The sequence below is a fragment of the Toxotes jaculatrix genome, chromosome 10 (genome assembly GCF_017976425.1).
Source record: "Toxotes jaculatrix isolate fToxJac2 chromosome 10, fToxJac2.pri, whole genome shotgun sequence".
Lineage (NCBI taxonomy): Eukaryota > Metazoa > Chordata > Actinopteri > Toxotidae > Toxotes > Toxotes jaculatrix.
Window position 1 is genome coordinate 1,307,832 of NC_054403.1, and position 26,512 is coordinate 1,334,343.

The 26,512-nt window shown below is 41.3% G+C and overlaps 2 protein-coding genes across 2 annotated transcripts; both read right to left on the minus strand.

Moving 5' to 3' along the window:
• Positions 1-18,159: 18,159 nt before the first annotated feature.
• On the minus strand, positions 18,160-20,096 carry LOC121188629 (neoverrucotoxin subunit alpha-like; the record flags this gene model as incomplete). Its single annotated transcript, XM_041048453.1, has 2 exons — positions 18,160-18,220; positions 19,549-20,096. A coding segment is annotated over one exon (510 nt), but the record flags the coding sequence as incomplete, so codon positions are not given.
• Positions 20,097-21,114: 1,018 nt separating this feature from the next.
• On the minus strand, positions 21,115-25,784 carry LOC121188630 (ribonuclease inhibitor-like; the record flags this gene model as incomplete). Its single annotated transcript, XM_041048454.1, has 3 exons — positions 21,115-21,274; positions 21,604-21,777; positions 25,717-25,784. Coding segments are annotated over 3 exons (402 nt in total), but the record flags the coding sequence as incomplete, so codon positions are not given.
• Between the last annotated feature and the right edge of the window lie 728 nt (positions 25,785-26,512).

Consider the following 26,512-nt stretch of genomic DNA (forward strand, 5'->3'; position numbering starts at 1 on the left):
GCTGCTATTTCTGGTTTCATACGTCCCAGAAAATGTTCCTTCAGGTGGACCTCATAAGGTTGAAGCGGGTTTACTCCCATCTCCCCCCTCGTCAGCCCACTGTGTATGTCGAAAGCAGCAGTGAGACGTGCCAGAAAAGCGCTGCATGACTCAGTGGATCCCTGTAACAGGGAGGTAATGTTTGACAGATTCATTCTCATAGGAAAAGCTGTTTTGCATGCATTGATCAGTTCAGTCACTGCAGTTTTGAAGTGCACATTGCTCTCAGCTTGCCAGTCAGGTTCGGTCAATCGTAGACCCATTCTGGCATCTGTGAAGAAGTCAGAGATCTTATGAAAGTCATGTTTCAACATTTTGCTCATCAGCCGTCTCAGTTCTGTCATTGTTGGTCTGTATTCTTTAACAAACTGCAACAACTGTCTCTCAAACTGAGTCAAATTGTCAACTGGGCTGCAGACATGGGCCATGGCTTCTGCAATGTCTTCATCAGTCCAGGGTCTGAATACCAGTATTGGACCTGAGGCTCCAGCTGCCTCCAGCATTGGAAAAGCCCCCACTCCTTTTTGGGCCGCCAGTGCTTTTCCCTTCAGCCTGTCTGATTGTCTTATGGGTGTAGGCAGAGATGGAGTCGATATCTTTGGTTTAACCGAATCCTCCTTTTCAAAGGTTGATTCAGGCTTTTCCCCGGGCTTTGTCTGCGGGGCTGTGGGGCCGCTGTCAGGACCTTCTTCCCCAGCTGCCTCTCCGATGCCGTCTCCTGGGACAGGGGCGTAAGGAGGGGGGGTGGAGTCCAGGTCGGGATCCAGCCGGAATGGATTTTGTGATTTTTGTACCTCGGACAAAGAAGGATACAATGTGTTAGTGTGTTCAGGTTTTTTGTCCTCTTTTTGTGTCTGTGCTCCTAATCTTCTCCTTCTTTCCCTCTCCTCTGCCTCTTTTCTCCACATGCTATATGCCTTCCAGTCTGCTTTAAACTGTTCATGCTTCTCTCGTTTACGTTTGGACAAAGCTGCATGCTGCTCTGCACTTTTTTTTCCTTTTGCCTCCAAACATGTCTTCAGTTGGTCTAATTGTCTCAGGCTAAAGCTGCCATTTCCTGGAAACCCCAAATCAACCCACTGTTTAAACTGATTCATGCTTTCAGGATTTTTCTCAATCATCAATTTTATTATTGGTGGGAGAATTTTGGGAGTTGGCTCCACATCGGACTTCTCCTTACTCTGACTTTTACCCATCCTTTATCTCTGATTATTTTGTCTCTTGTATTCACAGAATAAACTGGTCCACTTTTTCAAGCAGATACACCAGAAATCCTCAAACACTACAATAATAACCAAGACACGTCTGTCTGCAAGTGCTTATGCGAGATATACCGGTTTAATTCCCTGATTAACTCTGTAACCTCTCACAAACAACATCAAAACACTTCTCACCGTGTGTGATTCTTTCCCTTTAAATCCTTTGGGATTGGAGCGATGACCGGGCTCCGTCTGAGGACAGCTTCTCACCCACAGGGAGGAATCTTTCTTTGCAGCCGGCTTTCTGTCTTTTCAACAGAGTCCAGATCACACGTCCAATCCCATCCTCGTCGCCAAGTTTGTGGTGGAAAAATACTTTCCTCCTGATGAGAAGTGAAATAGAATTCTTTAGACAGTTATTGTCTTTTGATGTTTTATTATAAAATAAGGTTTACAGAGTAATCAATTTCTGCAGAAAGGACAGAGCTCACGCAGCAACACCATGCCACAGAGGTCTGACCCCGAGCTCCATGTTGCCAGGGCTTTTAATGTTTCTTTCTCACATACCAGGATTGCAGGGATGGCAGGGAAAGAAAACAAGCTCGAGGTCAAGTGATAAAATTAATGAGCAACTGAGATAAAGTGTAAGTTATGCTCAGAGACACCGGACAGCAACAAAGATAAAGAATAGACAGTCTTTGTCCAAGACATAAGCAGGTGTCCTCACAAAGCACAATGAACAGCATACTCAGCACATTAGGTCACTTCAGGTCAAGTTATATGTACTTCACACAGAATTGAATATACAAGTTTATGAGAATATATGAGTGTATGATAGGAGAATATATGGTTATATGATAAATTGGCATTACACTCTAGTCTGAGACACCTGGACCTGAGTAACAATGAGCCGCAGGATTCAGGGGTGAAGCTTCTGTCTGCTGGACTGAAGAGTCCACACTGTACCCTGGAGACTCTCAGGTCAGTTCACTGTCTGTTACTGTTGTAGATCTTAGATCTTTAATCCACAACTGAACCTGGTTTATCTTCATCCAGAACTTGAATCCATTCATCTTGAATGAATGAATGAATGAGTGAATGAGATTTGAAATAGTTGTTTCATATTGTGACTTTTTCTTATCTCAGACTAAGAATTATTCCTTCAGTTTCACTTCATTTCAGTCAGTTGTCATGAATAATGAAACCTTCAATGAAACCGTCAGAACTCACACACTCGTATTTGTCACAGTCAGCAGACTAATGTTTTCTAAATGAAGTGTAGAAAATGTCCAGTGTGAGTTGCTCAAAATCGATTTTCATCACAACAATATACAGAAGATCCTCAGAACTAATATTTGTACAAATCAACTGAAAAACACTTTCAATGAAGTGTCAGGACTAATGTCAGTTCTACTGTGTGTGTGTATAAATTGTAGTCTTTTCTCACTGAGTTGAATTGACTTGTTAAGTCTTTGATCCTTAAATAAGGAGCAAAGACTTAAAGGACCACACTGTTGGTTTGACATGTTTCAGTCCATTAACTGTAAATCTTGTTGTATTGTAAAGTGTCGCTGGCTGTTTGGAAAGACACCAACAAATAAAATGTATTATTATTATTATTATTATTATTATCAGTAGTAGTGTAAAATTGTGTGTATGTGACCTTGCTGCTGAGAATTTTCCAGTTTTCCATTAAATCCATCTGTAATTTGGGATCAAATAGTTGTTGAATATGTGTTTAGTTGTGGATTTACTGAGCTAATCTGCAGGATAGAGACCAGGATCAAGCAAGACATTTTTCTTGGATCAGGACTGAACATTTGAACGTTAGATTCGTTTCACTGGTGAATCAAAGTCAGTTTTTAGTCCAACATGTCTGATTTGATCTTTATCTTCTAATTCCAGACATGACTGAGGTCAGCAGCATGTTATGAATCTGTGTTGACATCAATAGTTGATTTATTCTTTATTCAGATTGAGTTCCTGCAGTTTGTCAGAGATCAGCTGTGCTTCTCTGGCCTCAGCTCTGAAGTCCAACCCCTCCCATCTGAGACACGTGAACCTGAGTGACAACAACAAGCTGCAGGATTCAGGAGTGAAGCTGCTGTGTGGTTTTCTGGAGAGTCCACACTGTAGACTGGAGACTCTGAGGTCAGTTACTCTGTTACTGTTGTAGATCTTATATCTTTAATCCACAACTGAACCTGGTTTATCTTCATCCAGAACTTGAATCCATTCATTTTGAATGAATGAATGAGTGAATGAGATTTGAAATAGTTGTTGTTCCATATTGTGACTTTTTCTTCTCTCAGACTAACAATTACTCCTTCAGTTTCATTTCATGTCAGTCACTTTTCTTCAATAATGTCTGTTGACTTCAGTGAAACCTTCAGAACTCACACACTCGTATTTGTCACAGTCAGCAGACTAATGTTTTCTTTTTACCCACAGCTCTTTACATGCTGCCTCTCATTCACCCATTCACACACACTGATGGCAGCCAGCTACCATACAAGGTGCTGGTCTGGCTATCAGGGCTGGTTTGAGGTTGAGGTTTTAAGCCTGACGACATTTGATGTTGACAGGAGGAGAGCTGTGATTAATGGACAAACCTCTCTACTTGCTGAGACACAGCTGCCCTGTACTTACAACTAATAAACTATTGTATCAGAGGATTCAAACTAAATCAAATCAGGTACCAACATTAACACAGTTACAGTCAAGACCTGAAGTATTTGGACAGTTATTGTTCTTCAGACTCTGAGCTTCAGCACTTTGAATCTGAATTAAAATAATGGATCCTACATTAAAGAGCCAAGTCTCAGCTTTAATTTGAGCAGGTTGACATCAGTATAGAAAGAACTGTGTAGGAGATTCAGCCCTTTTAGTGGTTCAAAAGTAACTGGACAAATACACATGAAGTGAAACAAACTCCTCACATTTAATATTTAGTGTAAAATCTTTTGCAGTCATTGACTGTAGTATCCATTATTATATTGTAAAGTCAATGTGCTGAGAGCCTGAAGAAAAAAACATGTCTAACTGTCCAAATACTTACGGCCTTGACTGTACATGTCTGTTACTTACTGATTGTGTCATATTTAACCGTCATGTCTCCAACTTGTTGAGAATAAAACAGAAAGGATTTGAATCAGAGCCAATGAAAGATGATCATCAATGTAGAAACCTATAAGAGAGTTGTGTTCCTTTAATTGTCCTTTCAACACAAATGTTATTTGACTTTTTCTTCATTGTTTCCTCTTCAGACTGAGCAGCTGTAACCTCTCAGAGAGAAGCTGTGAAGCTCTGTCCTCAGTTCTCAGCTCCCAGTCCTCTTGTCTGAGACACCTGGACCTGAGTAACAATGAGCTGCAGGATTCAGGGGTGAAGCTTCTGTCTGCTGGACTGAAGAGTCCACACTGTACCCTGGAGACTCTCAGGTCAGATCAAGTTCCAGTTTGTGTGAAATGACTGCAGAAATTTCTTGAGTCCATCAATGCTGACTTTAGAGAGGCACATATCTAATGTGTTTAACAGTTTATTCAGTCTTTGAGTTTTTCAGACTATTTTGTTTTATCTAGTTTCACATATATGAACTCTGACTGAGATACACAAGCTCATCTATGCTTTGTTATAAAGTGGTTTAAACGAGACCCATAGCTCTTTACATGCTGCCTCTCATTCACCCATTCACACACACTGATGGCAGCCAGCTACCATACAAGCTGCTGGTCTGACCATCAGTTTGAGGTTGAGGCTTTTAGCCTAAGGACATTTGATGTTGACAGGAGGAGAGCTGTGATTAATGGACAAACCTCTCTACCTGCTGAGACACAGCTGCCCTGTACTTACAACTAATAAACTATTTTATCAGAGGATTCAAACTAAATCAAATCAGGTACCAACATTAACACAGTTACAGTCAAGACCTGAAGTATTTGGACAGTTATTGTTCTTCAGACTCTGAGCTTCATCACATTGAATCTGAATTAAAATAATGGATCCTACATTAAAGAGCCAAGTCTCAGCTTTAATTTGAGCAGGTTGACATCAGTATAGAAAGAACTGTGTGGGAGATTCAGCCTTTTTAGTGGTTCAAAAGTAACTGGACAAATACACATGAAGTGAATCAAACTCCTCACATTTAATATTTAGTGTAAAATCCTTTTGCAGTCATTGACTGTAGTATCCATTATTATATTGTAAAGTCAATGTGCTGAGAGCCTGAAGAACAAAACATGTCTAACTGTCCAAATACTTACGGCCTTGACTGTACATGTCTGTTACTTACTGATTGTGTCATATTTAACCGTCATGTCTCCAACTTGTTGAGAATAAAACAGAAAGGATTTGAATCAGAGCCAATGAAAGATGATCATCAATGTAGAAACCTATAAGAGAGTTGTGTTCCTTTAATTGTCCTTTCAACACAAATGTTATTTGACTTTTTCTTCATTGTTTCCTCTTCAGACTGAGCAGCTGTAACCTCTCAGAGAGAAGCTGTGAAGCTCTGTCCTCAGTTCTCAGCTCCCAGTCCTCTAGTCTGAGACACCTGGACCTGAGTAACAATGAGCTGCAGGATTCAGGGGTGAAGCTTCTGTCTGCTGGACTGAAGAGTCCACACTGTACCCTGGAGACTCTCAGGTCAGGATCCATCAACCTGCTTAGCTGGTGATTTACTCATATCTGATTTACATCAGTGGATAAACAGCCAAGTTGTGTAGGATTGTTCAAAGTAAAGTTTACTAAAGTTCAGAACTTTCTAGACTCAGACAATTATTCATCATTTTCTCTTGTTTTTGCTTCAGTTGTTAATTTTTTTAATCCTACAGATGATGTTTAAGGAATTTGCCTTAAATACATTGAACCTGGACAAAAACAGAACCAAAAACAAAAATATGAACAAAAAAGAACAACATAACAGACTAGCAGGTGTTGACAGAGGATTCCTGTGTGATGTTGTGTGTGTCTGCAGGCTGTCAGGATGTCTGATCACTGAGGAAGGCTGTGCTTCTCTGGCCTCAGCTCTGAGCTCCAACCCCTCCCACCTGAGAGAGCTGGACCTGAGTTACAATCATCCAGGAGACTCAGGAGTGAAGCTACTGTCTGCTGGACTGAAGGCTCCACACTGGAGACTGGACACCCTCAGGTATGGAGAGGCCTGCTGCAGCCACAGACAGTGTGTGATAGAGGAGGAAGAGCTGGAAACATTTAGTGTGTCACAGCTGATGACAGATCTCTACAGAAGTGCTTTGAATTCAACAACAACACAAAGAGGAGTTTTCTCTAATTCTGACTTCAGTATCTCATCATGACTCACTGTGTCATATTTAAGAGAAAATATGTGACAATCATTAAATCAGGTGTGGTCAGCTGTTTTCTGTGACCTGAGCAGGACTTTCTCAGACTGAATTTCATGCTGCATCAGCACAAAGCCAGCGTGGAAACATTTGAGCTGCAGCTGCTTGAACTGCTCCTGAACCAACAGAGCCACTTTGAGCACTCAGAGTGCTTTCACCACAACAACCCCAAAGACTTTAGATACCTGTTCAGTGCTGACACACTAATAATAACATCCCAACAATAATAAGAGCATCTACACTGCTCAGAGACATTCATCTGCCAGTGTCTCAAACCAAGGAGTAAATGAAATCAGGTCTCTGATCATGTCTCTGTCTTCTAAAATATCCATGATCAATAATCAGCTTAACCTCTCTGAGATCCTGATCTTGTCATTCTGAGATCTTTTGTTGTGTCTGACACCAAAAGTCATATCAAATGGAGAAGACAAATGATGAAATCTTTCCTCCATGTCACCTCCCTGCTCCGTATAATTCCAAGATAAGGACTCCAGGTCCTTTGTCTCTTTGCTGAATGAACAGAATAATCAAACCATCTGTATATGAGAGCCATGTAATGTCCATGTTTGCATGCTGAAAGAGAACGTGCTGGTCTGACCCCCCTCCTCCTTTCAGGGTGGAGCCTGGTGGAGTCCGATGGTTGAGACCAGGTGTGAGGAAGTGTAAGTGTGGTTTTCATTTGATTCCTGAAAACAAAGCAGCTCACATTCAACCATCTTCAAAGTGTCAATCAATGATCAGGTGATAGATCAATAACTGCAGCTGTGTTGTGTCTTTTCTCTCCATCAGATTTCTGTGAACTCACCATCGACACAAACACAGTAAATAGAAAGATCAAACTGTCTGACAACAACAGGAAGGTGACACCTATGAAGGAGGATCAGTCATATCCTGATCATCCAGACAGATTTGACCCGTGGCCTCAGCTGCTGTGTAGTAATGGTCTGACTGGTCGCTGTTACTGGGAGGTCGAGTGGAGAGGAAGGGTTTATATATCAGTGAGTTACAGAGGAATCAGAAGGAAAGGAGACAGAAAAAAATGTGTGTTTGGAAGGAACGATCAGTCCTGGAGTCTGTTTTGCTCTGATGGTTTTTACTCTGTTTGGCACAGTAACAGAGAGACACCTGTTTCCTCTTCATCATCTTCCTCTGTCTCTGACAGAGTAGCAGTGTATGTGGACTGTCCTGCTGGCTCTCTGTCCTTCTACAGAGTCTCCTCTAACTCACTGATCCACCTCTACACCTTCAACACCACATTCACTGAACCTCTGTATCCTGCGGTTGGGTTCAGGTGGTCTGGTTCCTCAGTGTCTCTGTGTAGAGTGTAGCAGAGAGAGTCTCCTCCTGTTAGAGAAACTCTCTCACTGTTGAACAGATAAGTCAGTACATGTCTGTCTCTTTCACTCACACACAACTTTTCAGATTCATGTATTAAAGCAGTTTATTTGTTAAACTCTTCTAAATGATTCCTTGTAAACTTCTTCCTCTTCCAGTCCTTTAAAGTTAAGTTTCTACTTTATTAATTAATTTACACACACACAAGCATGTACATGCACTAGAGATGCTGTGGCAGGGGGCTTCTCTAGGAGGAGCCCGGGAGCATTATTTTTTTACAAGTTCATTACACTGTTGTAATATTTTACAGAGCATCCCCTGGTTGTAAGTTAGTCCAGAGCTCATCTATGACCATCATTTTTATTGGATATATCCTGTGTCAGCTTTGTTGCCATTTTACACAGTGCACAGCCTCCATTAAATTCTTTTACAGTGTATTTCCTGATAATCAATGTTAGAATTTTTTACAGTGCATCTCCTATTTATCATTTTACAGTGATTCTTTTAGTTGTCACATTTTTACAGTGTATCTGCTTGTACTGAAAACATGGATGGAATAATACATGGAACATTATTCAAACTATGACCAGTCGTCATCTTCCTGCTGATGTCATCAATACTGATTGGTAGATATTGATCCTAATAATCAGTGTGAGTCCTGTTGGACACTTGGCAGTGTGACCACTGGAGGGCAGAAGCATTGGAGCATTGTGTGCCCCCATTACCAAGGCCAAGGAAACAAAACTTAAACAACTAAATTATCCAAGAAGGAGAAAAAACTTCAGAAGCTCAAGTCCAAAACTTCAAACTCTGAAGTCCTTACTTGGGGTGAACAAAGTGAATCCAAAGGGAACAGAGGACAAATCCCGGAGGTGACAAAGACAGGGAAACAGGTAACACTAAGGACAGGACAGCAGGTGAACACAGATTCCAGGATGAGAAAAGCAGGTACAACCACAGCAAGAACACAGCAGGAACAGACTTGGACAAAACACTGGTGAACACAGTCTCAGAGACAAGGGACGAATGAGACTTAAATACATTAGGACAACAGGAGACACACATTAGGGAGGGGCAGACAATCAGTAAAGGAGGGAAACAGGAAAAAGACAAGAAGTAGTCAGAGGACAGGTACATAAGGGCTAGGGCTTCAAAATACAAGGGGAAAAGCAAAACCAAAAGTCAAGAGACCAAAACAAGAGAAACATGTTTTAACAAAAACAGGAAACTAATAACAAAACCCAAGAGTCCAAAAGGTGCTATATAGAGTTTAACAAAACTCCAAAAAGAGTTGAAAATATCCTCATGCACAGATCCTGCAGTTTTTCATATGTATTCAGTATTGTATTCACTCAGTATTGGCCTGTCTCCATTGGCTGGCACTAGAGTTTAGAATGAAACATGAAATCTTAGTTATTACCTAACACAGTGAAACTACTGAGTACATTTGTGAATAGTTGTCTCCGTTCAGGAAGCAGCCTGACTTCCTCTAGTAAATAATAACAAATAAGGAGCTCTTACATGGACTTATACAATAAACAATCATCACAATCATTTCAAGTTTCCATCATATTATTCCTGAGATAATCAATAATATGAAACATTTCCAAATCAACACTTCAGGAGCTTTGGCACCTTCTAGAGACAGTTAGTGGAAAGAAGCTCAGGTGAAGAGCAGATTTCATTGTTGACTCTCATTAATATCACACTTTGTGAATGTGTTCCTCTTCTGCTCTCAGCTTTCTTACCCTGGACTTCATCTGTCAGCCAGTGATGATGTTTAACCCAGCACGTGCTTCATGGTTCACTTCTGTTTATCTGAACATCTCAGCTGCCATCCCTGGTGGGGTGAGTGCAAAGAGGTTTGGAAACAATATAGAGATGACATTTCTGGAAATCACATTCAAAATGATCAGCTTTACTCAGTACCCTAAAACAGCTCCTATTGGCCCACATTTTCTCTGCTCCTCCTCTGTTTAGGGGCCAGGAACCATGGTCAAGCCCTAAATGTTACATGGACACTTTTCTTCATCACTACAGAAGTGTTTATTTTTGTACAAGTTCATGAGTAAAGCTGGAAATACTGCACACACAGCTAATTTTAGCCTCTGGAATAAACTCTGTGTGAGTTAAAATCAACTCAGTCTGAGTGAACATGTGTGACCATTGAATAGACTCTGTGGCAGAGTTAAAATAACTCTGTTCCTGGTTATTTATTTATTTGGTTATTTAGTTAATTTCAATATAAACTCTTCTCCAGTGTTGACACCTCACACTCAAAATGAGTTTTATTTACACTTTTTAGAGTTCAAATTTATTCATTATCATATTATTTAGTTTTATGGGAAAATGACCACCAAACACCATCCTGTTGATTTGTTTGCTTTTATTTGTGCAAATACATTTAAAAATTCAACACATGACACTTTGAATTAATTGCTGCCTTAAAACTGTAAAATTTAACAGCACACAGGCAGCAAATAATGTCAATGAAAAACATTTGTGAAGTTGTACAAAACACTGTAAACAACACATTACTGCATAATAAAATGTCTGCAAATGTATAAAAAACTGACACATTTTTCTGTGGTGCATTGTGTAACTTGAGGTAGACGACTACTCACTTTACAGTTCAAGTATAAAACAGTAAGAGAACTCATTAAATTCAGAGTAGAAATCAGATTATACAACTCTCTGATACAACATAACATTATGAATCACAACCATATGACATCTGAGCATCAAACCATTTGAAATATCTTAATCTCTCCCTTTCTAGAATCAGTTCACTCTGTGTAGTGTCACTCACTTGGAAAACATGGAAGTGATCATGGAAACAAGTTTCATGCTCAATCAAAAAAACACTTTGTGCAAAATGATTGATGTTATTTTGCTGAACAATGGTTCATGTTTTCATCAGTACCAGTGCACACAAAGAGTCCAACACGATACTCAGCTCCACAGCATTTCACCCACTGTGTGACAGACGATGGCTTCACAATCAAGGTGAAGAGATGCTGTTATATCTTCAGAAAAATCCAGTGTTTCAACTGAACACATTTTAACTGGACCAGACTCAACTGTTTTTAAGGACAGGCATTCCCAGTGATAGCTGCTTGATAACCTGCTTGATAAATTCCTCTAAATTTTCAGTTGTATAAAGAACTACAGTATTTGGTTCACCACTCCCCAAAAGCTTGGCTATAACTGAAGCACACGTCTTTGTTGTGAGTAGAACCTGAAGGAGCTGCTTCAGTATTTTGGAAATGAGATGAAGTATTTCATCAGTTACAGACTGAGAATTGTTTACTGTCTCTGTGTCGTTGTTGAAAGGGATCTGGTTAGACACATTTGTGTTATCAATGGAGCTGTGTATCTTAATGAGATGTCTCCTGAATCCACAATAACTAGAGAGACTTTTACCTGGATACATGGCATGAATTCATTTGAGGTTCCTGAACAAAAGCAACACTGAACCAAAGGATGAATTGCAGAGGAAACATCTCAACATTTTGGCTAAATAAGCTACTTATGGTTTGTTTGCTCTGAGCTCTTTTACTCTGTCTGCAAAAATGTGTACAGGCTGGAGAGAGCGTCATCATACTTCACACCGAAAACAAAATGTGACTTGAACAGCTCATCAAAAGCACCAAAGGATGTACATGACTGACATGACAGAAGCTTTTTGTCCAAGACAATATAAAAGGTGAAAACCTGGGTCTTTGAAGTTTCTGTGGAAAGAAGATATGGCTGATGGGTTCCTTCAGTGGTCAGGAGATGATCCTCAAGGCTTTGGGATGACTGAAACAAGAGAAATATGTTTACAAAACTCAGCAACATCTACAGTATTTGGAAGTTTTGACAAACCTTCTGAAATTTTACCAGATGATCCGTTGTCTCTCCGACGCTGATCTTTGTGGGACGCTTTCTTCCAGCTGGTTGTGGAGTGAGAATATGAAGCAGCACCAGAAGAGAAGCCAAGTACTTTTACACTCATTATATATATTAAGTAGTGTGTTTATGATATTACTCTGTGCATTGTTCTAATGGTTTTACTATGATCTTAAACATATACACATATAACAACTATTAATGGCCCAGTCATTATAAATCTGTGCTGCAGAGCAAAGCAATGTTCAGCCCTCACACTGTATCTTAACTGCAGACTTAAGTGGCCTATTTAGACTCAGAGATGCTTTTGTAAAATAAATCAATAAAAACACAATAAACTGACGACTGTTGGACGACTCACATAACTGCATTACTATTCTGATGATAACTGTACCTGCTTCATCAGCAGTGTCAGATCCTTCATTCAGAGCAGCTTTCAGTTGTTGTTTTAAGAGAGACGTCTCTTTCAGGTTCCTGCCTCCTTGATAACTTTATCTTTAAAACTGCTGTTCCATTTTTCAAGGAACCTTGAAGCAACCTCTGCTCCAAACATCAGTGAGAAGTCTTGCAAAATCTAAATAAAAAGAGAAAAACATTTTCAAATGTTTAAAATAAACCAATATTTTTACTAAAAAATAGTACATCAGCTGACCGCTGTGGGTCATGAAGAATCTGCTGACGGTAGTAGAAGGTTTTTATAAACTATTTACAACTACTCTTAGATCTATGTTGTAAGCAAATACATTCATCTCATACATGTACATATTACTTGCATTTTTTAGGAATTATGTCTAATAAGGATTAAAATCTAGTTGTATACACGTTGGAAAACAATTACAATTTTCTGCAAAGACACTGTCCATCAAAGGCTGGCATCCAGAATCACTTGTGTCTCTGCTTAAAGTGCTTGAGACTGACAGTGTATCTGTCAGACTTGGAGAGGAGGAGCCTTCACACCTTTGCTGCAGGACACTTAGATCTGAAGATCACACACACACAAGTATAAGGCAAATAAAATCTAAAGTCCAGCACATTAAAACTATATCACATACCTGGCTGGATATTACCTGTCTCAAGACAAAACATTACCATTACCTATAACTCTGCTTACCACAAGTAGTGAGGGTCACATATTCTGTCAGGTCTGAACGATCAGCCAGGTTCATAGATGCTTCAGTAGATGGGAGGTCTGAAATGCAGACAACACATACAGCTTAATATGAACTGATTAAATACTGTACTTTGGAATTCTTATCATCCACTTCTCACAATCACATATTTTGGTCTGTGTCAAGATACAAATCTCTCAAAATATAAGTGCAGCAAAATATGAATTTTTAAATGTCCTACCATCATCACTGTAGATGAAGAAACACAGATCTTTGAAACATCCTCATCCACCTCTGCTCCCTGTTGATCTGTGACTTTCAGTGTTGTAGTCTCTGGGATAAGAAACTTCTGCTGGACTATACCATAACAACTCCACGTTACAACATGTTTACATCTTTATTCATTTAATACTAAACATCTGACTGACCTGCACTGAGAAAATCTGAGAAGCAAGCCTCTTCCAGTTTAATGTTCTTCTTCTTCCCTCCATGTTGTACTTTGATCAACATGTTGGTTTGACATAAAGGAAGAAAATGTCATATGTCTGAGAATAACATGTTCAAGTTAAAGTTTATCCCAACTACACACTGTTAAAATACACGTTTCTCACCGCTGTTCAAAACAACAAGGCTACAGTTTATAAGCTCAACTGTTAGCATGCTAGCCAAAACTGACTTTTCAGCTGCGTCTGTGCCGTTGAGCCGGAAATTATTCTCTTAAAACACCAACATGCGGTTGCATTGTTGGATGGTTATTTCCAAAACAGTATTAATTACCTTCAAGATGCGCGTCGTCATTAATTTGTGAAGCTTATCAAACAGTTTGTCATTACCGTCATACAGACACATCACACGCCACAGACAGTATGGCCGACATTAACGTTTGAGTGAAAGCTAACAGCTCCACAATGGCAGCTAAGGACAGTTAGCTAACTAATGCTGCGGGAGCTACTTGCTCTAAATAATGGAGTAAAAGCAATGGGGTTACGTTCAACATCAAGTTCGCAGTCATTAGCGGTACTATGTAAGTAGATAAAGTGAGAACAATGACAAAATATCACGCATTTAAAGTACTTTCTGATAAAAATCATGCTCTTACCAGCCTTGTGACGACGTTCCTTGTGCTGCTCATGCCGCGATAAAATGCGTCGTGAACTCCAGGGACAGAGTTAAAACCAGATCCTGAACACCAGGGAATAAAGTCCAAAATTCAACTCGGCCTGGGTGTACACCTTAACACAAACTGTAGTCAGAGTTATAAAATAAACTCCAGAAATGTAACTCTTTCACACTTTTTTGCCTGACTCCAGATTTTAGTACTTTGTGAATTTGCTGTGTGTTAGTACATGTAGTTGTGTACAGTTCAGCTGCTGCTGTCCTTGGTGCTGAATTCACCAACCCAGCTGAATGGTCCTGAGTGCTTATTGTTGTAATTCATTTGGTATTTTTGAGAAGATTGAATATCATTAGTATGGGTTATGTTTTGGTTAGTGTTAGGCTTTCAGTTATGATGGTTAAGGGGCAAGTGAATGACTTATGGCAACATGTATCCTCACAACTATATTAAGACGAGAATGTGTGTGTTTGTGTGAGTGAGAGAGAGAGAGAGAGAGAGAGTTTGTCCTTTGATGCCTTTGATGTATCAACATTCTACAGTCTGATGTCACAGGCTGCTGTAAGTGGACACACAGCCAGAGACAAGTTCAGAAGTCAAACAGGAGCAGAAACAGTTGGACTGGACAGGACTTGCTCATGATTTAGGAAGAAAGAAGCACTCAGATATTTCTGCACAATTATTGACAAGGAAGGGAGGAGCTACTGCTGTTACAAGGACAAGAGGAAACCACAGGAAAGTCCAGATCACCTCCAAGGTTTTCAGTAAGTCAAAACCTTTTTTAGTTGATGTCAGTGTTTCAGTTCAGTGGGATGTGTTTGTTAAATTGACATGATGTCTAATCACACAAGAACTTCAGCCCAAAGGTTTCAGTACATGTTCAGTTTATTTATGCTGATTGTATCTGTGAGATTTTCCTATTGTTACAGTTTCAGTTTTGTCATCTGTTGTCAATTAGCCCCAGTATATTTAAGTCTCATTCTTCCCTTGTCTCCTTGTAAGTGTGTCTGAGTCCTAGTGTCCACGAGTGTTTTGTCCAAGTCTGTTCCTGTGTTGTTCAGGGGCAGGTCCAGAGAATTTTTTTTGGGGGGGGCACAGGGGGTAACAACAATTAATCTGGGGGGGCCGTCCAAAAATTCACCTGCACTTTCCCTAATTGTCTTCTTGCAGAAGAAATTGGAGATATCTCCCTGCCTCCGTTTCATACTGTAGTAGTATACATTGAAAACGTGTTCATAAACGCAATGAAAAGCAACATGTACTGTACCAACATAACAGTAGCAACAATGATGATAGGCTAATCGTTGTTGACTATTAATTCAAAACACACGTCAGATGCTAACGTTAATGAAATAGTGGAGAGATGAATTAACGTTTATTCAGATGGAGAGTACTTACTAAAGTAAGAGACGTGTTGTTTAAAAGCAGTCATTCAAGCAAATTTAACAGAAGTTGGCAAAACATTTTTGTGACAGTGTTCTGTTCTTACCTTAACTCGTTACACCAGGTCCGAAAGCATCACGCGCCAAGAAAGTCCGACCGATGAAGTTAAACGCGTTCATAACCCCATAGCAACGGAACTACTTCCTTTGTGTTCTTTCGAAAATAAAAGACTTCATGTGTCGTTAACGTCGTCACACACAGGTTTAACATTTACTTCCGTTTTAACGTGCGTCGTACGTAGAGCTTTATACAATGATTGACATAACCAACAAGCCAATGACCATTGGGGGGGCACGCGGGGTGGCCAATCAGATTACAGGGGGGGCGGGTGCCCCCCCGTGCCAACATGGAAGACCCGCCTCTGGTGTTGTTCATGTTCTTGTTGTGTTCACCTGCTGTCCTGCCCTTAGTGTTACCTGTGTTCCTGTCTTTGTCACCTCTGGGATTTGTCACCCCAAGTAAAGACTTCAAAGTTTTAAGTTTTGGACTTGAGCTTCTGAAGTTTTTCTCCTTCTTGGACGATTTAGTTGTGTAAGTTTTGTTTCCTGGCCTTGGACTTGATCCAGTGATTTTGAGTTTAATAAAGAGGACTTTAACTGACTCGTCCGTCTGTCTTGGGGTTTCTACACCTGTGCCCTCTCCCTCAGTGTTCTTGGCCACAGCAGTGACTATAACAGGTGGTTATGAAGATGTGGTGACCAGAGATCTCATTTAATGCATTGATTGTAAATTGGTTGGTCTTGGGAGGAGCTTAAGGTTTATAATGCTCTGGCCAACAAAGCGCTCGAGGACAGAGTGAGGGATGTAATACACAGTAAACTGTGGATTTTAGTTAATTTTCTTTGCTTTCTGGTAGCACTGCAAAACTTTGCCTGTGGATAAATGCAATGCTCAAATGCTATTTGTGACTCCAGCCATAATTTTTTTTTTCTTTCCTATACTAAAAAGAAAACTCACATTTGGGTGACAATAATACCCCTCAGTCACCTGGAGGGGGGGCTGGCTGCAGCCTCACCACCTCTACTTTTGAATGAATAAAAATGACCAATGACCACATCAGCAGTAAAAGTACACAAGTATTATCAGCAGCCAGAGGATTCACTGTAAAACACAAAAAACAGGGTGAAAAACAGGTATACACCGTAAAAATGAAGAAGGAGATGCTTTTCATCTCGTTGTACATGTAAAAGATGTATAATGACAATAAAAGGCATTCTATTCTATTCTATTCTATAAATACTGCTATATGCTATAAATACTGATGTCTGACTGATGGACAAATAATCAGAGAGTTTACTGCCCTCCAGTGATCACACTGACAAGTGTCCAACAGGACTCACTGATTATTGGGATCAATATGTGCATATCAGTATTGATGACATCAGCAGGAAAATGAGGACTGGTCATAGTTTGAATAATGTTCCATGTATTATTCCATCCATGTTTTCAGTACAAACAGATAAACTGTAAAAAATGTGACAACTAAAAGGTTCACTGTAAAATGATAAATAGGGGATGCACTGTAAAATATTAAAACAGTGTAATGAACTTGCAAAAAATAATGATGTAAAAAATAAAAAGCAGCAGATGTATTGTGGAAGTTAGGCTGAACTGTTAAAAACACAACAACCAGGGTGACAACTGTGACGGGTATAGTATGAACCCAAGTGCAGTACAAAACAGGCAATGAACTGATGATCAGTTAATAGGTTTATTAACTGGCACACAAAACAGTTCACGGGCTGGGCAGGGGGCTTGGTCGAGGCAGGCAAAAGTTCAGTAACAGGGAGGCAGGCAGAATCAGGCCAACAGTCCAGAGAGAGACAGGCTGAGCTCGTGGTCAAAACAGAAAGCAGAGGTAATTTACCGGGGGTCAGGCAAAACAGGCAGGTCGTACTCAGGCAGGGTCGGTACCGGGAAGACAGGCAGGTAAACGCTGGAAAGTCTTGCATCGCTGAGAACAATCTGGCACTGAGTGAGTGTGAGGCTGGAGAATATATACTGGTAGGTGAGCTGATTGGTGAGTGAGAGCAGGTGTGTGATTAGTAAGTGAGAGCAGGTGTGTGATCAGTGACTGAGAGTGGGTGTGGTGATCAGTGGGTGTGGTGTAAGCAGGGCAGTGGAAAAGTACTGAGTCCATGGGCTGGAGCAGAGTGTGACAACAACGTGGAAAACATCACAAAGGAAAGGACTGTCAGAAATATGTGATGCAGTGTGAAAATGAAAACGACCAATGACAACATCAGCAGTAAAAGTACACAAGTATTATCAGCAGCCGGAGGATTCACTGTAAAACATGAAAAACAGGGTGAAAACCAGGTATACACTGTAAAAATGACAGATGAAGTTGAAAAACTCTTTAAACAGTTTGACAAGTTTATATCTTTATTTTTTCTCAGATCTTTCAGATAAACTGCGGCAGCATTTTAGTTTGAACTGAATCAGCTCAGTTGTCCCAAAATTCAGAGAAAGACAAAACACTGATGTTCACAATGATGCTTTTAATGTGAAAGGACAAGATTGTGAGTAGAATCTTAAAAAAGTAAAAGTCAGAAACATTTTTTCTCCTGTAATAATCGTAGCTTCCATCTTTAAAGGACTGGAAGAGGAAGAAGTTTACAAGGAATCATTTAGAAGAGTTTAACAAATAAACTGCTTTAATACATGAATCTGAAAAGGTGTGTGTGAGTGAAAGAGACAGACATGTACAGACTGAACTATCTGTTCAACCAGGGCTGGACTGGGACAAAAAAACGGCCCTGGCATTTTTGGCTTAGAGCGGCCCCTCTTAATTAGCGGTGCACAATGGACTAATTTATGTATGTGTTCCCCAAAGCAATGTATTTTACTATTGTTACGTCTTGGCCTAGGGGAAACCATGGTGCAACATTTAAAGGGAAAATCCCAGCTCCCAAAAACCACCAGCAAACTCACAGTAACTACACATTCAAAGGTTTATTTAAAATGCATCTTGCACACAAGGTCAGGAGCACGTTGGCTGACAGTCCACCTGGAAGTGGAGAGAGGAGAGCCCCCAGTAAATGACAGCTTCAAATATTTGGAATAGATTTCAGAAATATTATAACACTCTTCTCTCTCCTCAGCTGCTACCTCAAGAGCCTGGCTTGACTAGACAGGAAGAGAGGGACAGCTTATTACAATTTATTAAGTGATAAATAGAAAACCTAAAAAAACAAATTAAAAATAAAAATATTTGGAACTACCTGGAAAAACTGTGCAACTATCTAAACCACCAAAACATTTAGTATCTTTAGGTTACATTTTTATTTTTTGATAATAATCAGAAAAATCTCATACTAACTGCAGTGATACTGTAGAAAAAAACTTGCATGGAACGAAAACAAAACACAATTTAAGGCAACTGCTGCGACAGGAAATAAGAACATTATTCACTGCTCACCATTCTCATGTAATTCTACACGTAAGTCACCTGTTTGGGCTTCGAAACGGCGAATTTCACCTAAAGGTGAGTGATTTTCATGACTGTCCATCACCTAAAAGTCCCGGTATTATCCTAACATTACTACCTGCTTACCTGCTGTGCCTGTGCTACACTTCCCTGGTCACTCCGTCCCTCGGGTTCCCTGTCAACAGTCTCTGGCTGCTCCTCTCCCTGTACCTTCAACCTGGGCTGCAGAGGACGTGGAGGCTACAGCAGCCTCTCCAGAGAGTATGTCTGTTATTTTAACACATTTTGCAGCGTCTATAGCGAGATTATTGAATCTTTTAGCCCGCAGCATCTCTGCACCTCCTTTCTTCCACTTCTGCATGTTTCCACGCACAACACTATGAAACTGGCAGGGATCAGTGCAGAGAAAGGGGTGGGGCCACTCTCGTAAGCTACTATATCCTGATTGGTTTAGTCCACTGTCTATATTAAAGATGGACCAATGGGCCACCCCCTCTAAATTGTGGGCCGGTCTCTAAGTTAAAAAACAAAACAAAACAAAAAAAAAAACAACATCGGCCCCTAGGACTGTCGGCCCACCGGGAAAATGCCCGGTATGCCCGATTACCAGTCCAGGCCTGTGTTCAACAGTGAGAGAGTTTCTCTAACAGGAGGAGACTCTCTCTGCTACACTCTACACAGAGACACTGAGGAACCAAACGACCAGACTCCAAACCCGGGATACAAAGGTTCAGTGAATGTAGTGTTGAAGGTGTAGAGGTGGATCAGTGAGTCAGAGGAGACTCTGTAGAAGGACAGAGAGCCAGCAGGACAGTCCACATACACTGCTACTCTGTTAGAGACAGAGGAAGATGATGTAGAGAAGGAGGAGACAGGTGTCTCTCTGTTATTGTGCAAAACAGAGTAACAACCATTACAGCAGATCAGACTCCAGGAGTTTTCTCTGTTTCCTTTCCTTCTGATTCCTCTGTAAGTCACTGATATATCAACTCCTCCTCTCCACTTGACCTCCCAGTAACAGCGACCAGTCAGACCATTATTACACAGCAGCTGAGGCCACTGGTCAAATCTGTCTGGATGATCAGGATATGACTGATCCTCCTCCACATGTGTCACCTTCCTGTTGTTGTCAGACAGTTTGATCTTTCTGTTTACTGTGTTTGTGTCGATGGTGAGTTCACAGAAATCTGATGGAGAGAAGAAGACACAACACAGCTGCAGTTATTGATCTATCACCTGATCATTGATTGATACTTTGAAGATGGTTGAATGTGAGCTGCTTTGTTTTCAGGAATCAAATGAAAACCACACTTACACTTCCTCACACCTGGTCTCAACCATCGGACTCCACCAGGTTCCACCCTGAAAGGAGGAGGGGGGTCAGACCAGCACGTTCTCTTTCAGCATGCAAACATGGACATTACATGGCTCTCATACACAGATGCTTTGATTATTCTGTTCATTCAGCAAAGAGACAAAGGACCTGGAGTCCTTATCTTGGAATTATACGGAGCAGGAAGGTGACATGGAGGAAAGATTTCATCATTTGTCTTCTCCATTTGATATGACTTTTGGTGTCAGACACAACAAAAGATCTCAGACTGACAAGATCAGGATCTCAGAGAGGTTCAGCTGATTATTGATCATGGATATTTTAGAAGACAGAGACATGATCAGAGACCTGATTTCATTTCCTCCTTGGTTTGAGACACTAGCAGATGAATGTCTCTGAGCAGTGTAGATGCTCTTATTATTGTTGGGATGTTATTATTAGTGTGTCAGCACTGAACAGGTATCTAAAGTCTTTGGGGTTGTTGTGGTGAAAGCACTCTGAGTGCTCAAAGTGGCTCTGTTGGTTCAGGAGCAGTTCAAGCAGCTGCAGCTCAAATGTTTCCACGCTGGCTTTGTGTTGATGCAGCATGAAATCCAGTCTGAGAAAGTCCTGCCAGAAAAAGGCTGACCACATCTGATTTAATGATTGTCACATATTTTCTCTTAAATATGACACAGTGAGTCATGATGAGATACTGAAGTCAGAATTAGAGAAAACTCCTCATTGTGTTGTTGTTGAATTCAAAGCACTTGTGTAGAGATCTGTCATCAGCTGTGACACACTAAATGTTTCCAGCTTTTCCTTCTCTATCACACACTGTCTGTGGCTGCAGCAGGCCTCTCCATACCTGAGGGTGTCCAGTCTCCAGTGTGGATCCTTCAGTCCAGCAGACAGCAGCTTCACTCCTGAGTCTCCTGGATGATTGTAGCTCAGGTCCAGCTCTCTCAGATGGGAGGGGTTGGAGCTCAGAGCTGAGGCCAGAGAAGCACAGCCTTCCTCTGTGATCAGACATCCTGACAGCCTGCAGACACACACAACATCACACAGGAACCCTCTGTCAGCACCTGTTGGTGTGTTTTGTTTTCTTTGTTGTTCATGTTTTTGTTTTTGGTTCTGGTCCATTTTGGTCCAGATTTAATGTATTTAAGGCAAATTCCTTAAAAATCATCTGTAGGACTAAAAAATCAACAACAAGCAAAAACAAGAGAAAATGATGAATAATTGTCTAGAAAGTTCTGCTGAACTTTTGTAAAATTTACTTTGAACAATCCTACACAAGTTGACTGTTTATCCACTGATGTAAATCAGATATGAGCAAATCATCAGCTAAACAGGTTGATGGATCCTGACCTGAGAGTCTCCAGGGTACAGTGTGGACTCTTCAATCCAACAGACAGAAGCTTCACTCCTGAATCCTGCAGCTCATTGTTATCCAGGTCCAGGTGTCTCAGACTAGAGGACTGGGAGCTGAGAACTGAGGACAGAGCTTCACAGCTTCTCTCTGAGAGGTTACAGCTGCTCAGTCTGAAGAGGAAACAATGAAGGAAAAGTCAAATAACATTTGTGTTGAAAGGACAATCAAAGGAACAAATTCTCAGTTTCCTCTGCAGCTCACAGCATCTACTAGTTAAGTTGCTATAGGCTTAGACTGCCAGGGGACTTCCCCTTTTCAGAGTCAGTTAAAGCTCTTTTTTGGCCCATTTTGCCTGAGGAAAAGAAGCAGCCTAATAATTATGCACACCTTGATATAAGGTGTTGATCTGCTTAGGCCACACCCTCCCTCATTACACAAATACCCATCACCTGATATGCTTAAATCCAGTAAGAATTTAGTTTAGTTTATACAGCTTGGAGTTGGAACATATACATAAAAATGATGATATGGTCAAAAAAACATGCCTAATAATTGTGCACACAGTGTAGTTCCTCTATTGTTGTTGCTTGAATTACTATTAGTGCTGTTACTAATCATGCTATTGTTCTCTTATTACTTTTAATCTTACTGTTTCCATGAAATCTGAATTGTCCTATGTACTCTTTCCTCCCCTCCCATCCTTCTTTCTCTCTCCCTCTGTCTCGACCCAACCTGTTCATTTAATCCCAATGACATGTTCCAATCTTTGTAATAGAATATTGAGATCAATAGTGTCAGATGTAGCACTGAGATCAAATAGATCACTAAATATTAAATCTGATGAGTTTGTTTCACTTCATGTGTATTTGTCCAGTTACTTTTGAACCACTAAAAGGGCTGAATCTCCCACACAGTTCTTTCTATACTGATGTCAAGCTGCTCAAATTAAAGCTGAGACTTGACTCTTTAATGTAGGATCCATTATTTTAATTCAGATTCAATGTGATGAAGCTCAGAGCTCAGAGATGATGATAAAGAATTAAAGAAGAGAGGAATTTATTTTCCCTCCTGCTGAATAAAATAGCAGAGTCTTTATATAATGATGAATAAATCCAACTATCTATACACTTACAGTGCTTTGTTAGAGGCTTTGACAACTGGCAGCAGCTTCAGAAGAGCCTCCTCTGAAGCAGAGTATTTCTTCAGGTCAAACACGTCCAGATCTTTTTCTGATGACAGTAAGATGAAGACCAGAGCTGACCATTGAGCAGGAGACAGTTCACCTGTGGAGAGATGTCCTGAACTCAGGGACTGTTGGATCTGCTCCACTAGAGAACAATCGTTCAGTTCATTCAGACAGTGGAACAGGTTGATGCTTTGCTCTGCAGAGGGAGTCTCTTCAATCTTCTTCTTGATGTACTGGACTGTTTGCTGATTGGTCTGTGAGCCCCTTCCTGTCTGTGTCAGCAGACCTCGTAGGAGAGTCTGATTGGTCTGCAGTGAAAGACCCAGGAGGAAGCGGAGGAGCAAGTCCAGGTGTCCATTTGGACTCTGTAAGGCCTTGTCCACAGCCCTCTGATAGAGCTGTGTTGGATCAGGTTTGTATCTGAACAGTTTAGACCAAAGGGAGGTTGATGGTTCTTCTGACAGCAGATTGACTCCAGACTTGATGAAGGTCAGATGGACATGAAGAGCAGCCAGAAACTCCTGAAGACTCAGATGGACAAAGCAGAACACCTTGTCCTGGTACAGTCCTCTCTCCTCTTTAAAGACCTGTGTGAACACTCCTGAGTACACTGAGGCTGCTCTGATATCGATGCCACACTCTGTCAGGTCTGATTCATAGAAGATCAGGTTTCCTTTCTGCAGCTGCTCAAAAGCCAGTTTTCCCAGAGACTCAATCATCTTACTGTTCTCTGGACTCCAGTGTGGATCTGTCTCAGCTCCTCCATCATACTTAACATTCTTCAGTTTGGACTGAACCACCAGGAAGTGGATGTACATCTCAGTCAGGGTCTTGGGCAGCCCTCCTCCCTCTCTGGTTTCCAACACATCCTCCAGAACTGTAGCAGTGATCCAGCAGAAGACCGGGATGTGGCACATGATGTGGAGGCTTCGTGAAGTCTTGATGTGGGAGATGATCCTTATGGCCTGCTCCTCCTCTCTGAACCTCTTCCTGAAGTACTCCTCCTTCTGTGGGTCAGTGAACCCTCTGACCTCTCTCACCATGTCAACACACTCAGGAGGGATCTGATTGACTGCTGCAGGTCGTGTGGTTATCCAGAGGCGAGCAGAGGGAAGCAGTTTCCCCCTGATGAGGTTTGTCAGCAGCACATCCACTGAGGTGGACTCTGTAACATCAGTCAGGATCTCAGTGTTATGGAAGTCCAGAGGAAGTCGACACTCATCCAGACCATCAAAGATGAACAGAACCTGGACCTCTTCAAACCTGAGTCCTGCTTCTTTGGTTTCAGTAAAGAAGTGATGAACAAGTTCCACCAAGCTGAACTTTTTCTCTTTCAGTACATTCAGCTCTCTGAACGTGAATGGAAATGTGAAGTGTATGTCCTGGTTGGCTTTGTCTTCAGCCCAGTCCAGCGTGAACTTCTGTGTTAAGACTGTTTTCCCAATGCCAGCCACTCCCTTTGTCATCACTGTTCTGATTGGTCCATCTCTTCCAGGTGAGGCTTTAAAGATGTCTTCTTTTCTGATGCTTGTTTCTGGTCTGGCTGGTTTCCTGGATGCTGTTTCAATCTGTCTGACCTCATGTTCATCATTGACCTCTCCAGTCCCTCCCTCTGTGATGTAGAGCTCTGTGTAGATCTGATTCAGAAGGGTTGGGTTTCCTGCTTTAGAGATCCCCTCAAACACACACTGGAACTTCTTCTTCAGAGTAGATTTAAGTTTACGTTGACAAACTGCAGCAACATGTCCTGAATGAACAAACAAGAAACAACGTCAATGACTGATTCATAAAGAAAACATGACATGTTCATCTCCCTAAAGAACACATATGAACATATTTCCCTCCATGTCTTGAGATGTTAGTAAATGTCCCATTTGTCCATCATGTTGAATCTTTAGAGAAATCCTCTTACTGCTGTGCAGACAGTCAGCCAGCTCCTCCTGCTTCATTCTCCTCAGGAAGTTCACTGTGATCTTCACAAAAGCCTCTCTGCTGCTCCTCCTCTGCTCTTCATCCTCACCGTCCAACACCTCCTCATCCTCCCTCTGACTCTCTGAGCATTGTGGGTAATCTGGACTCACAACCTTCTGGATCTTCTTCAGCTCCTTCTTCACAAAAGTGACAATGTTCTCCTCCAGCAGCTGGAACAGAAAACTATATGAATGACACAATCAAAGTAAAACCATGGAGCCAAACATCAGATCCATGTTGGACACACTGACAATCCACTGCTCTAAAAAGTGCAGCATGGAGATTATTGTCAACACAACAGATGTCAAAGTAGTTGTTGTCCATGTACAGACCATAAATATGGAGTCCAGGTGTGTTTGATGCCGCTGGGCAGACTGAGCACTGGGAACCTCTGACCTCTCCTGGTCCACTCTGTGGAGGAATCATGAAGAATTAGCTCACATTATGTTTGCAGCATCTGTGAGTGTTTTATGCTTTGTACACAAACAACAGCTGCTTTTATGTTCTGTGGTGACTGTCCTGATTAAAGCAAACACTACTGTGCTGTGACATTCTCAATGAGAGGAAACAAGCAATCAGTTCTGTACCTCATGACCTAGAGTCATCACAACAAGTCCACCTTTTAAATGATGAGTTTTAAGGACTCACACTGGGTTTGACAGAAGTCTCACCTCTGCTACAGGACACTAACACAAACACTGGAACTGGATAGGTGCTGAGTTACAGGGAGTTTTAGTTCTGATCTGAATGACACATATAAGAACATAAGAAGTGCTTTCCTTGAAAAGAGAAACATCAACTTTGCCACTAAAGCCTGTGTTTCAGCCTGATCATGTTCATATACTGTGTCATTCATGAAGCCTGGAGACAAAACACAATCACTTCATCTTTCATAGAAGACCAGTTATACAGGACAGCTGTCTGATACATTTTAAACTCAGCTGCAGCTCACTTCTTTGCAGCAGAGGGAGGCTGTCCTTTGAAATCAAGGGGGTGATGCTTTGACCTGTCACTCTTTATGGACACACAGCTGGGCTCAGGTACAGGGAAGTCTGGTTTCTGATGGATCCTGGTGGACACAGAGATTAGGATCATCAGAGACACAGGGACAGGGACAACATATCTATTATTCATACAGTGTTCTCATGGTAATGATGAAAACATGTAGTCAGTTGCAGCAGAGGGAGGCTGTCCTTTGAAATCAATGAGACCACCCTTTGACCTGTCACTCTTCATGGACACACAGCTGGGCTCAGGTCCATGTTCAGGTCCAGATCCAGCAGAGTCTGGTGTGTGCTGCCGCTCTGGCCTTCAACACAACACACACAGAGCTTTGAGTGTGAATAATGATGGTGCAGTGATGTGAGTGCTGAGCTCTGACATGGAGAAGAGTCATGGACAGTTAGAGATCCTCATCTCACCTCTGAGCTTTGGTCTGGATCTCATGGTCCCCACACAGACTGCTTTTAGGGGGAGGGGCTCCCTCCTCTCTGTCCTCACACTGATTCATGATGCTGAATTCACATCCACATCAGCTCACACACACTTTCTACCTTCATCTGGAGAGAAAACACAAACACATCTGCACATCAACTGAAATCATCCTCTCCATCATTTGTCCTGTAGAAATATCAGCTGCTCCTCCACTGATTGGCTCTTCTTTCCTCTTTCATATCAGTGTCAGCTGAATGCAGTCAGACAGCAGTGTGAGGCAGAGGAAGCTGCCATCAGCTGCTGTACTTCCACTG